Source organism: Diceros bicornis, chromosome 10 (assembly GCF_020826845.1).
Source record: "Diceros bicornis minor isolate mBicDic1 chromosome 10, mDicBic1.mat.cur, whole genome shotgun sequence".
NCBI lineage: Eukaryota > Metazoa > Chordata > Mammalia > Perissodactyla > Rhinocerotidae > Diceros > Diceros bicornis.
The window spans coordinates 80,180,530-80,195,005 of NC_080749.1; the positions used below are offsets into that span (position 1 = coordinate 80,180,530).

The 14,476-nt window shown below is 37.1% G+C and overlaps 1 protein-coding gene across 4 annotated transcripts in view; it reads left to right on the top strand.

Moving 5' to 3' along the window:
- BMPR2 (bone morphogenetic protein receptor type 2) overlaps positions 1-14,476 on the top strand; it is a 181,750-nt gene that overhangs the window by 66,271 nt on the left and 101,003 nt on the right. Inside the window, exon 1 of one of the 4 annotated variants that reach the window (XM_058549618.1) lies at positions 2,147-2,300. The exons of 1 other annotated variant lie outside the window; for it this stretch is intronic. In XM_058549618.1, the coding sequence (XP_058405601.1) occupies positions 2,162-2,300 (139 nt within the window). In that variant the 5' untranslated portion in view covers positions 2,147-2,161. Of the gene's footprint in view, positions 1-2,146; positions 2,301-5,929; positions 6,079-9,635; positions 9,789-14,476 lie in introns of those variants that run through there. 2 more of the 4 variants (XM_058549621.1, XM_058549619.1) reach the window with 2 other exon arrangements.

A 14,476-nucleotide genomic window follows, 5' to 3' on the forward strand; every position in this document is an offset into this window, starting at 1 on the left:
TCTCTGTTGTACTGAAAATAACCTCAGCTCGAATTGGCTTTGTCGAACTTGGCAGTTTTGCAAGAACCATGACTATAGAATTCTTTACTGTCTTTGCAAAATATTTTGTCTCACAGTAGGAATTGTGCTTCACTCAGCTTGCTTTTTTTTTAATTTCCATGCTTTCCCATATTATCCAAATGGAAAATTCTTCTTTTTAGTAAATTAGCATCTCTTTTGGGGCTTCTTCAAAAGCCTTAAATTTACTTCTTAGGAATTTCAACTGATTGTTTCTATCTTTTCCTCTTCTATTTTCAGTTGTTGCAAATAAATTTTAACTTGTTATATATTGTTTTATAAAAGTGATTTTTATTCACATGTAATATTCTGTTCTATAACAGCTTTATGAGAAATAATTTGCCTGCCATATAATTCACCCATTTAAAATGCAGAATTCAGTGGTTTTTAGCATATCCACAGAGTTGTTCGGCTGTCGCCACAGTCAATTTTAGAACATTTTTATCATCCCCAAAAGAAGTCCCATACCCATTAGCAATAATTCTTCATTTACTCCTTCCTGCAGCCCCTGGCAACCACTAATCTACTTTCTGTCTCTAAGAATTTGCCTGTTCTGGACATTTCATATTAATGGTATCATAGAGTATGTGAACTTTTTTATCTGGCTTCTTTCAGTTAGTGTAATGTTTTCAAGGTTCATCCATGTTGTACCATGTATCAGTCATTTATTTGTTTTTATTGCCTAATATTCTATTATGGATATACCACATTTTGTTTATCCATTAATCAGTTGATAGACATTTAGGTTGTTTACACTTTTTTTGTGTGTGTGTGAGGAAGATCAGCCCTGAGCTAACATCCGATGCCAATCCTCCTCTTTTTTTTTTGCTAAGGAAGATTGGCCCTGAGCTAACATCTGTGCCTATCTTCCTCTACTTTATTTGGGATCCCGCCACAGCATGGCTTGACAAGGGGTGTGTCGGTGCCCACCCGGGATCTGAACCTGCAAACCCTGGGCCGCTGAAGCGGAGCATGCGCACGTAACTGCTTGCACCACCGGGCCAGCCCCTGTTTACGCTTTTTGACTATTATGATTAATATGGTTATGAATATTCATGTACAAGTTTTTGTGTGAAGATATGTTTTTATATCTCTTGGGTATATACGTAGGATTGGAATTGCTGGATCATATTGGTTGAGTTGTAAGACTTTTTATATTCTGGATACTAGTCTTTTGAGCTATACAATTTGTAAATTTTTTTCTGTGAATTGTTTTTTACTTTCTGAATGGTGTATTTTGAAGCATAAAAGTTTTTAATATTGATGAAATCCAAATTACATATTTTTCCTTTTGTTATTGTGCCTTTTTGGTGTCATACCTAAGACACTATTACCTAGTCCAAGGTCACAAATATATATACATATGTTTTCTTCTGAGAGTTTTATAGCTTTAGCTTTTACGTTTAGAGTCTCTGATGTATTTGGAGTTAATTTTTGTATATGGTGTGAAGTGGGAGATCCAGCTTCATTCCTTTGAACGTGGATATCCAGTTGTGCATGAATATCCACTTCAGTCACTTGTTGGGCGTGGGGAGCCCCAGCACAGTTGGCTGCAAGATCTATTAGCACATTCCTGTTGCAGTTTTTCTGTTAAGTGAGTAGGCCCCCAGCGTGGCTGGTTGCGTCTCAGGGGCTTATAATTGCTATGGGCCTCCTGCCTGCGAGGCTGTTGTCAGCCCTCTCAGGAGTACAGCTGGGTGGGGCTGACCAGAGGCATGGGAGCACGCAATGGTTTCACGCTTTGGAAGGTGGGGCCAATTCCCTATATGGCTGTTTGAGAAGCACAAGTCTGCTGCAGCTGACAAGCCCCACCACCTGCAGGCCCACACACCCCGTCGACACAGTCCTGCCCCGTGCACACACCCTGATCCACTGAAGCAGACCCACTTGCCCCACTGCAGAGACCCCACACACTCTGCCCACACAGGCCTGCCCCTTGCACACTCCTTGCCTGCCTGAGGTGGGCCCACAAGTTGCCCAAGGGCTTGCTGTTGGGTGGGTCCAGTCCCTAGGGGGGGCTGCCTGGCCTGGCTGTGTTGGATTAAATCAGTGCTCTAGTGAGTGGGGCAGACCCCTGCACTAAGAGGCCAGAGGAAGAACTCCAATGGCATCTGCCAGCGTCTGTGTCAGCACGCCTGTACTAGGTTACAGTAGTGGCTGCCGCCAATGTCTCAGTCCCTGGGGAGGTGGTCGCAGCCTGCGGAGGTCTCACCTCTCACCAAGATGCGCCCAGAGCCTATCAAGTGAGTCTCTTTTCACCAAAGGACTGTGCACCTTTCTGGTGATTTTAGGTTGCTTTCTGAAATGGATGAATTTGTGTGTGGGCCCTTTAAGGGCAGCGTTTTTTTTCCCCTTATGTCGGATAGCTTTTCTCAGGGTATTCCCCATTGTTGTTAATACCAGCAAAGCCAGATATTATGACATTTGTCTTGGTTGTGCTGAGTCCAAAAGCTGCTTATAGTGGCAAAGCTCTCCTGCTCAGACACCCCCCTTCTCCAGGAATGGCTTCGTACCTTAAGATTGCTCCCAGCTGGCTGTGAAGTGCTGGGCTAGCAGATGGCTTTTTCCTCTCCAGAAAGGAATTTCTGCCTCTTCCACCTCAGTGAGCACTGTCCCTTGTTGTGGGGGTTCTTTTTATCCGGTTTTCGGTTCTTTCTTAGGGGTCACTGTTCCAAGAGGAGTTGTAAATTTGTTTTGTCCGTGGCAGGAAGTGAGTTCAGAGTCCCCCTACGCTGCCATCATGACCTGAATCCTCAGCCACTTGTTGGAAGGGCTAACTTATTTCCCCTTTGAGTTGTCTTGGCACCCTTCTCAAAAATCAATTGACCATACATGTAAGAGTTCACTTTTGAACTCTTAATTCTCTTTCACTGATATATATGCCTGTGTTTATGCCAGTACCACACTGTCGTGATTACTGTTGCTTTGTAGTAGGTTTTGAAATTGAGAAATGTGAGTCCTCCAACTTTGTTCTTTTTCAAGATTGTTTTGCCATTCTGAATCCGTTGCATTTCCATATGAATTTAGAAGCAGCTTATCAATTCTGGAAGAAAGGCACTGATATTTGATAGGGATTGCATTGTTATGTAGATCAGTTTGAGGAGTATTGCTATTTTAACAGTATTAAGCCTTCCAATCAGTGAGCATGGATATCTTTCTGATTATTTAGCTCTTCAGTGTCTTTCAATGATATTTTGTAGTTTTCAGTGTACAAATCATGCATTCTTTTGTTAAATTTATTCCTAATTTATTCTTTTTGGTGCTATTGTAAATGGAATTGTTTTCTTAATTTCACTTTTGGATTGTTCATTGCTAGCATATAGAAATTCAGTTGATTTTTGTATATTGATCTTGTATTCAGCAACCTTGCTGAACTCATTTATTAGCTCTAATTCCTTAGTATTTTCTATGTACAAGACCATGTCACTTGCAAATAAAGATAGTTTTACTTCTTCCTTTCTAATTTGGATGCCTTTTATTTCTTTTTTCTTTTTCTTTCTTTCCTTTGTTTCTTTTGGCCTAGAATCTCAGGTATAATGTTGAATGGAAGTGGAGGAGCCAACATGTTTGTCTTGTTCCTGATCTTAGAGGGAAAGTTTTCAGTTTTTCACCATTAAGTATGGTGTTAGTTGTGGGTTTTTCATAGATGCCCTTTATAAGGTTAAGGAAGTTCCCTTCTCTTTCTAGTTTGTTGAGTGTTTTAATCATGAAAAGATGTTGTATACTTCTTAAGATATTAAATATACATTGAGTAGTATTTATATATTTTCCCACATATAAAATAATCATAGTACTAGTCGTTCAAACTATTCTCTCCTCATTTTCTCTCTTTTGCTCTGAAAGAAAAGCAGAGATGACAAAAACAGAGTTATTTACAATAAGTATCTTTTTGAAATTAAAAACACTATTCGATTACTGTAGAATAGTCATTAATTTACTTCATTTAAAAATTACAAAATATATCGAAAGTGGGATAATGGAAATGTTTTCTTGAGGAAGTCACAACTTATCTGGGTTAACCTCTCTTATAAAGGGGGTTACTCTAAGTGAACATTAAAACTATTATTTTCTTCAAATTTCAATGATTCTGTGACTTTACAGCTCAAATGTATTCTATAGTCCCCTTAACATGAAACCCTGTACCCATTAGCAGTTAATCTCTGTTCCCTTCCACACACACTTCCTTATCCCAGCTGTACTCATCTACCAATCTACTTTCTGTCTCTATATCTTCACTTTCTGAACATTTTATATAAATGGAACCATACAATTTGTGATCTTTTGTGACTGACCTCATGGTTCATACGTTATAGCGTATAACAGTACTTTCTTTTTTTTTTTGTTGGCAAAAAACACATAACATAAAATTCTCCCTCCCAACAATTTGCAGGTGTGCAACCACATGCACATTGTTGTGTAACGGGTCTCCAGAACCCCCCTATCTTGCATGACTGAAACTCTAAACCCACAACACAACACCTTCCCACCCCTCCCCCTAGCTTCCTGGCAGTCATCATTCTACTTTCCATTTCTATGAGCTTGACTGTTTTAGATACTTCATATAAGTGGAATCATACAATATTTGTCTTTTTGTAACTGCTTTATTTCTTTTAGCATAATGTCCTCAAGGCTCATCTATGTGATAGTATATGACAGGATTTCGTTCCTTTTTTAAGGCTGAATAATATTCCATTTTATGTATATACCACATTTTCTTTATCTGTTCATCTATCAGTGAACATTTAGGTTGCTTCTACCTCTTGGCAATTACTAATAATGCTGCAATGAACATGAGTGCTATGGACTGAATAGTGTCCCCTCAAAATTCATGTGTTGGAGCCCTCACCCCCAGTGCGACTGTATTTGGAGATAGGGCTGGTGAGGAGGTCATAAAGGTTAGGGTGGGACCCTCATCTGATAGAGTCGTGTCCTTAAAAGAAGAGGAAGAGAAACCAGAGCTTGCTCTCTCTCTCTCTCTCTGCCATGTGTGGACACGATGAGAAGATGGCTGTCTCAAGCCAGGAAAGAGCTCTCATCGGAGAACCGCATCAGCCAGCACGTTGGGCTTGGACTTCCAGCCTCCAGAGCTGTGAGAAATAAGTTACTGTTGTTTAAGTCACCCAGTCCGTGGTATTTTGTTACAGCAGCCTGAGCTGACTAATATAATGGGTGTGCAGATATTTCTTCGAGATTCTGCTTTCAATTCTTATGTATCCAGAAGTGGGATTGGTGGATCATATAGTAGTTTCATTTAAAATTTTTTGTGGAACCTGCATACATACCTACATTTCCATAGTGGCTGTACCATTTTACATTCCCATCAACAGTGCCCAAGAGTTCCAAGTTCTCCAAATCCTTGGTAACATATTATTTTCTGCGTTTTTTTGATAGTGGCCATCCTAACGGGTATGAGGTGATAATCTTGTGGTTTTGATTTGCATTTCCCTGATGATTAGTAATGTTGAGCATCTTTTAATATGCTTTTTGGCCATTTATATATCTTTAGAGAAATGTCTATTCAAATCCTTTTCTCATTTTTAAATTGGGTTATTTGGTTTTTGTTATTGAGTTGTAGGAGTTCTTTTCATATTCTGGATATTAACCCCATATCAGATATATGATTTGCAAATATTTTCTCCCATTTTGTGGGTTGCCTTTTCCCTCTTGATGGTTTCCTTTGCTGGGCAGAAGTTTTAAAGTCTGTAGTCCCATTTGTCTATATTTGCTTTTGTTGCCTATTCTTTTTATGTCATATCTGTGAAATCACTGACAAATCCAATGTCATGAAGCTTTTCTCCTATGTTTTCTTCTAGGAGTTTTATAGTTTCAGGTCTTATGTTTAGGTCTTTAATCCATTTTGAGTTAATGTTTGTATATGGTTTAAGATAAGGAAGGGTCCAACTTCTTTCTTTTGCATTCAGGTATCCAGTTTTCCCAGCACCATTTATTGAAGAGACTGTTCTTTCCCCGTTGTGTAGTCTTGGCATGCTTGTCGAAGATCATTTGACCATATGTGTGAGGGTTTGTATCTGGGCTCTCTATTCTCTTTCTTATTGGTCTATATATTTGTCTTTATGTCAATACCATACTGTTTTGATCACTGTATCTTTGTAATGTTTTGTAATCAGGAAGTGTGCGACTTCCAGTTTTGTTCTTTCTCAGAATTGTTTTGTGTTTTCGGGGTCCTTTGAGATTCTATATGAGTACTTCATTTTTTTTTTAATCCAAAAATCCATTGTATGGCTATATCACATATTTTATTTATCCATTCATCAGTTGATAAAGATTTGGGTTGTTTTTAAGTTTTTTCTCTTATGAGGAATGCTGCTATGAACATCTGTATACAAGTTTTTATATGGATATGTGTTTTCAATTCTCTTGGGTACGTAGCTAGGAGAGGAATTGCTGGGTCGTATGGTAACTCTCTGTTTACCTTTTGAGGATCTGCCAGACTGTTTCTCAAAGTGGTTGCACCATTTTATATTCCCACCAGCAATATATGAGGGTTCTAATTTCTCTACATCCTTGCCAACACTTTTTAATGTTTATTTTTATTTTAGCCATCCTAGTGGATGCCGTTGTAATTTCCTGAATATTTCACATAAAAAGATTTTTCAAGATTGTTGCAAGAAAGAATATGCCTTTGTGTTTGCTTGTATTTCCAAGTAGGGGATATTTCTACTGTTGATATGTCTCTCTGCCCACTCTCAGAAGATATATTGCATTGTAATACCCTTAGAGCAGGGTTTTTATACCTTGTGTTGACATCTTGTGCCAGATAATTTTTTGTGTGGGGAAGTATATGTGTATTATAAAATTTTTAGCAGCATCCCTGGCCTCTACCCACAGATGCCAGTGGCACCACCACCTTCAGTTGTGACAACTAAAATTGTCTCCAAACACTGCCACATATCCCCTAGGGGGTAAAATTGCCCCTGTTGATAACTTGACTGCCTTAGAGAGAGAAATACAATATTTTTCTGTGTTCATATCCTTTTTTGTCAGTCTAGATTTTGCTGTTTTGTCATTCACAATAATATTTAACTTTACTCAGTAAAATTTTACAAAATTTATATTTTTGAAATAGGAAAAATGGGTTTATTGCCTCAAAATCTTGCTTAATAATTCTCCGGGGAGTTTTTTTTCAATGAGTTTGAATGAAATAAAGTGTCTACATTTTATATATTTTTATTTTTTAATTTATTTTTTATTTTTTTTATTTTTTGTGAGGAAGATCAGCCCTGAGCTAACATCCATGCCAATCCTCCTCTTTTTGCTGAGGAAGACCAGCGCTGAACTAACATCTATTGCCAATCCTCCTCCTTTTTTTTTTCCCCCTTTTTCTCCCCAAAGCCCCAGTAGATAGTTGTGTATGTCATAGTTGTACATCCTTCTAGTTGCTGTATGTGGGATGCCACCTCAGCATGGCCTGACAAGCGGTGCGTCAGTGCGCGCCCGAGATCCAAACCCGGGCCGCCGTAGCGGAGCGCGTGCACTTAACTGCTAAGCCACGGGCCTATGTATTTTTTTTTCTTAGTTTATTTTTGAAATAAAGATTTTCAGGCATATATGCCTGTGAAGAAATTTTTAGAATTATATAATCCTAGATGTTGAGTTAGATGGGACCTTAGAGAAAGTTTAATTTAACATATTTTTTGATTTTTTTTTTTTAAGAATGAAACATGTAGAAATTATGTAATTTGTTTCAGGTAACTTTGTAACCTAATTGGTGACAGAGATAGGACCAAAAGACCTATGGTGTGTTGATTTTTTTTAGAGGGAGGTTTGTTTGGTTTTTAGTGGTAAAGTTAAATTTATTTAATATATGGAGATGGAAAGATTAGTTTACTTTTGGGTAAAAGTTAATTTATAGTCTCACTTCATATCATACATACAAATAAATGACAAATGGATTAAAATGATATACAGTAAAAAAAAAGAAAGAGTCAGGCAATGAGAAAATAGAATAAAATAGAGGTCAACATTTTAGGGGAGTGAAAATACTCTGTATGATACTGTAATGATGGATACATGTCATTATATATCTGTCCAAACCCATATAATGTACAACACCAAGAGTGAACTGTAAAGTAACTGTAGACTTTGGGTGATTATGATGTGTTAATGTAGGTTCATCAGTTGTAACAAATGTACCACTGTGCTGGAGGATGTTGGTAACGAGGGAGGCTATGCATGGGTGGGGTCAGAGGGTATGTGGGAAATCTCTGTACCTTCCTCTCAATTTTGCTGTCAACTAAAAATGCTCTGAAAAAATAAAGTCTTGGGGCCGGCCCAGTGGTGTAGTGGTTAAGTTCGTGCACTCTGCTTCAGTGGCCCGGGGTTCACAGGCCCGGATCCCGGGCGCGGACCTATGTACTGCTCATCAAGCCATGCTGTGGTGGCATCCCATATACAAGACAGAGGAAGATGGGCACAGATGTTAGCTCAGGGCTAATCTTCCTCAGTAAAAAATAAAAATTAAAAAAAATAAAGTCTTAAAAAAATGGGGAGGAACTAATCAAATTTTTAAAAAAATAGAAGTGAACACATCAAATCTCAGGAAGGAAAAGGCCTTTCTGTATTTAGTGTGATGGGAAAATAAACTAAAAAGAAAATATTGATAGATTGACAATGTAAAAGTTTGGCCTTTTGCTTTTTAAACAAAACAAAACTTCTCTGTTCCGTTATATCATTAGGAGGACCCATCTTTTGATTCCTAGTTCAGTGCTTTCTCCATTACACCATGTTTTATTGAAGTAATAAGTCTTCCCACTCAGTTTAATTTGTTCTATTCTTTCTGGAATAGATGAATTATGAAAGATATAGTTGTCTTTATAAATAAATAGTTTGGTAGGAATTTATATATGAATGAACAGATGGGTGCAGTAAAAGCCTAGGGCTTGCTTTTAACAATTTATATTCTTAGATATCTGGGAGCATGGGTATACATATACTGTGTATAGATGTGGATATTGTGGATATACTTCTTATTATAATGACATTTGAGCAAATAGCATGTATATTTTACTTAGGACTTTGGAAATGTTTTTAGTGGGGTTTGTTTTGGTGGGTAGTGAATAGTAGGTTATGGCTGGGTTATCTTTTTTTTTTTCTGTATATTATTGAAATTTAATTTACATAAAATAAAACTCACTCTTTTAAGTATTCAGCTTATTAAGTTTTGGCAAGTGAATATGGTTGTGTAACCACCACCATGATCAATAAGAACATTTTCATCATCCTCAGAATTTTCTCTCTTGCCTGTTTACCTTTGCTTCCTGCTCTCATGCCTCACTCCAGACTACCACTGATGTGTTTTCTGTCTCTATGATTCTATCTTTAGTATTTCATATATGTGAAATTAATTTATTAATTAGTATAATAAATTAACTAATGTAGAATTAACTTCATTTAGAAATATATTTTATGCTTTTTCATCTTTAAAAACAAAAACTAAATGACTTTCATAGTGATTTAGACATTTTTGTGTTTGTCTCTAGTATTTCATGCAGTGTGCAGTTTTTTGTGTCTGACATATTTCTTTAGCATATGTTTTTTAGATCTCCTCATGTTGCATGTATCTGTAGTTCATTCCTTTTTATTGCTGAGTAGTATTCTTTAGGTTAATGTGAATAATACCGCTATGAATGAATATCTTGTATACTGGTCTTTGTGTGAACATATGTTTTCATTTCATAGAGTACTTATGAGGGAAATTGCTGAGTGGCATGGTAAGTATATGTTACTTTTATTAAAAAAAAACTGCCCGGGGCTGACCCAGTGGTGTAGTGGTTAAGTGCGCGCACTCCGCTTTGGTGGCCTGGGGTCTGCAGGTTCGGATCCTGGGGGTGGACCTACACACCACTCATCAAGCCATGCTGTGGCCGTGTCCCATATACAAAATAGAGGAAGACTGGCATAGATGTTAGCTCAGGGCCAATCTTCCTCACCAAAACAAAACAAAACAAAACTACCCAAAACTTTTCCAAAGTAGCCGTATTGTTCTGCATTTTTACCAGCAGTGTATGAGAGTTCCAGTTGCCTCACATGCTTACGTAGGTTGTTTTTTGTGTTTATGTTTATATATGTAGTTACATCATGATTTTTGAAGACTTTATTAAGTGTATTCTGTATGTGAGACTCTTTTGGGTAGAAATGTTTTTCTGGAGGTTGCCAGTGTTTTTTTTAGAGTACTAGAAATGTGATCAATATAACTTTGAATCAAACTATCCACTCTTTTATTTACCCTTCCTTACCCCTAGAATTAATTTCTATTTAGAAGAATATCTTATGCTTTTTAATCTTTAAAAAACAAAACCAAGTAACTTTCTTAGTGAATTAGACATTTTTAAAAGAGTAGTAAATATGTGACATCCTTGCTATATTCCATCACCATATACTTCAAGATAGTGTCTCGATCCTTTTTTATAGGTATCCTTCAAGATATACAAACATAATTTTATATAAATAATTTTAAACTTGAGAAAATTAATATCTAGTGAGAGAATTCTATATGATTAAATATGCACAATAATTTTTAATTTATAGAATTTTGCATTTGCTTCTGTTTTTGCTAGTTGATAGTCTGTCTGTAAACCATAATGACAGGCCTAATATGCTTTCAGTTTTGATATCATATTAGTTTAATATAATAAAGAGTGTTTTAACAATACCAACTCATAATCCCACCACATTTTGGAATATATCCTTCTAGACCTTTTTTACACACACATACACACATATACTTAGACATAAATTTACAAAAATGGGATTATGTTATGTCAGTGTTTATATGGTCTTTTCCATTTAAAAATATATTGTACTTATTTTTTTCCCATGTCAGCAAATTAAATCTAAATAGTTTTTCATAGGTGCATAGTATTTTATTTTTGATATATACTATGATTTGGATAACCTAAATGTTTATCAGTAGAGAACGGATTATTTCCAATTTTTACTATTATAAATGATATTCCAGTAAGTACACTTATACATATTTACATATTTGTTCTTTATTTCCTTATTATAAAAATTTGAAAGGGAATTTTGGGGCTTAAGAGCCTCCACATTTAAAATTTTTATATAGGGCCGGCCCCATGGCTTAGTGGTTAAGTGCGCGCACTCCACTACTGGCGGCCCGGGTTCAGATCCTGGGCGCGCACCGACGCGCTGCTTCTCGGACCATGCTGAGGCCGCGTCCCACATACAGCAACTAGAAGGATGTGCAACTATGACATACAACTATCTACTGGGGCTTTGGGGAAAAAAAAGGAGGAGGATTAGCAATAGATGTTAGCTCAGAGCCGGTCTTCCTCAGCAAAAAAGAGGAGGATTAGCGTGGATGTTAGCTCAGGGCTGATCTTCCTCACAAAATAAATAAATAAAATTTTTATATAAAACACCAAGTTGCTCTCCAGGAAAGCTGTGGCAAATTATGTAGATAAAGAATATTTTTAGGATATTCTAAAATTTACTCTTTTTGTAAGAGTAGCTACTGAGAATGACCACTGATTGCAACATGGGAGGAAAAACTGAGTCATCCAAAGCCTCACTATGAAGTTCTTATATATTAATTTGTTTTCAGTTTTATGACTTGTCTGTTTCCATCACTAGAATATAAGCACCTTGAGAGTAGAGGCACTGTCTGTTATGTAATGTATGTATATTGTCTCTTATTCACACCATATCTCCAGATTTAGAGCAGTGCCTGGCGTGTAACAGGCACTTAATAAATATTTGACTAACTGTTTAATGACTGATTGTTCTGCAGGCCCCAGGATATGTAAGCCTCTCAGAGGCTTGAGCCTGGCTTGTCTGCTTTTCTTTTCTCTACTGTTGCTGTGAATTAGAAGAGAACAATGTATCTCATTGCTGTTTGGGAGAATTTGGATTACCTGACACATTTTGTCAGCTCACAGTTGTTGTCGTTGATTGTGTGTGTTTGAGTGTGTTTTAATCAGCTTTTAGTTGCCTTTCTCTTAAGGCATGTATGCAGAAAAATAGTTAACATAGCATGTTTGCTAGCCTTAGAAAGATCTGTTTACAAGATTGGCCTTTGGCAGGCATCTGAGAAATTGGATTTGGGGAGTGTTCCCACCATTTCATAGCTGATAATAAGAGTAGTTTACTATGCCTAAACTGTACGAATTTATTATAATTGAATAAGAGTAGTTGACTATGCCTAGTTTATGTTGAACACCTCCTTTTCTTCTGGGAGTCTGGAATTTTGGATGTGCCGGGCAGAGGATGCCTACATGACCAGCCTCCCCCAAAAAAAACTTTGGATGCTGACTCTCTAATGAGCTTCCTTGGTTAAATAACATTTCACATGTGTTGTCACAATTCAGTGATGGAGGAATTAAGTGCGTCCTGTATGGTTCCATGGGGAGAAAACTCTTGGAAGCTTGTACCTGGTTTCCTCTGGACATCACCTCATATGGCTTTTCCCTTTGCTGATTTTGGTTTGTATTATTTTGCTGTAATTACAGCCGTGAGTATGATTATGTGCTGAGTCCTGGGAATCCTCCCAGTGAATCACTGAACCCTAGCTAGGATGGTTTCAGGGATTCCTGACATAGCATCAAATTCAGGAACATCCTAAAGAGGCACCTTATCCAGATTGTAATCTTCTTCCCACTCTGCTCTCTCTTTGACATTATGGGAATGCTCAGCAGAATGACTGTTTAATCTGTTGTAATCTGGATAAAGAAATATATAAATTAAGGGATAATTATTTCATTTTTGAAAGGATTGGAAAAATAAGAAACTTCCTTACTTGATTTATTATAATTGAATTTAGAAATTTGAGTTTACACCAAATTTAGAGGGACGTTTCTGTTAGCTTACGGCGCTCTCTTTGTATGTTTCATAATAGAATTGTAGTGTTACTCTGAAATCCCAATTGTGTTTATCCTGAGAAATTTGTGTTCTAGGAAAGGGATACTGTTGCTTCAGTTGTTCAGTTATTTGCCCCATTACTGCAAGGTTCCTGTGTTGTTTATTTTAGATAGTTCATTTTGACACTTAGATAAACAGAAGCCAAACACACAAGCATACCCAGAATTAGTCCCTGAACTTTGTTCCAGGGTAAAGATAAGGCATTTAGACTTCTCCAGTTCAGATAAATGTATTACAGCTACTGAAAAATGGGTGTTACGTGACTCTTGGATTGTTTAGATAGACAGTGAAGGTCTTGAAAAAAAATTCCTGCCAAAAAAAACTTAGGGAATATTTATATTCATCCATAGAACCTGCTTTTATATAGGTTAGGCATAAGATTCTTTGACTCAGTAAACATCTCTATATATCATTTGTTCACAGCATGGATGAAAAATTCCTCTGAACTATGTTGTGCTGTTTGTGTACAGCTTTGTACTGTGTTCCTGCCTTTTAAAGAATGGACTTAGTTGAGGTATAAACTGCATGTGTTTAAACCATACAATTTGATGAATTTTCATAGTTGTATATACTCGTGAAAACCCACCACCACAATCAGCATACAAAACATTTTCATCATCCCACTAAGATTCCTTGTGCCCTTTTGTAGCCTGTTTTTCCCTCTGTCCCTAGCACCAGGCAACCACTGATCTGCTTTAGATTACTTTTTATTTTTTAGGATTTCATATATATGGAATCATATGGTATGTTCTTGTGTGTAGTATCTCTCACTCAGCACAATGAAGATGAGATGCATCCATATTGTTGCATGTATCAATAGTTTATTCCTTTTATTTCTCAGTCGTATTATATGAATATATTACATTTTGTTGATCAGTTCACCAATTTATGGACACTTGGATTGTTTCCATTTTGGGGCTTTTGTAGATAAAGCTGCTATCGTACTAGTTTTTGTATGGACATAGGGTTTCATTTTGCTGATGTGCCCTACCTTTTTCATTTAAAAAAGACTGGTTCTAGTAATACTTCTTGTCTTTGGCAAAAAATAGAGGAAGGAGACATATCAATCATGCACTTATTCAGTAAACGTATATTGAATGCCAGGTATAATGCCACATGCTGAAGGCACAGTGATGAACAAAAACTCAGCCCCTGCTCTCATAGAGCTTACAATTTGGTGAATAAGCCAGGCACGTTACTAGTAATAAGAAGGGTGGAGATTGTGTGAGGTATAGAATGCTGTGGAGCATTTGATAGGGTTCCCCCCTCACTGGTCTAGGGTGATTAGGGAAAGATTCCTTGAAGAAGAAATCTTCGGATGAATAGGAGTTAAGTAAATGAGGCATTCTAGGTAAAGGGAATAGAATGCATGAGAAAGAGCAAGCTACTCTATGGCTGCTGTCTGGATGAAGCTGGAAAGATCTGCAGTTGCTAGATCACGCAGGTCCTTCTACACCCTCTTAAGGATTTTGGAAATGAAAATCAAACCAGGAAGTGACATGGCCAAATTGTGGATCTCAAA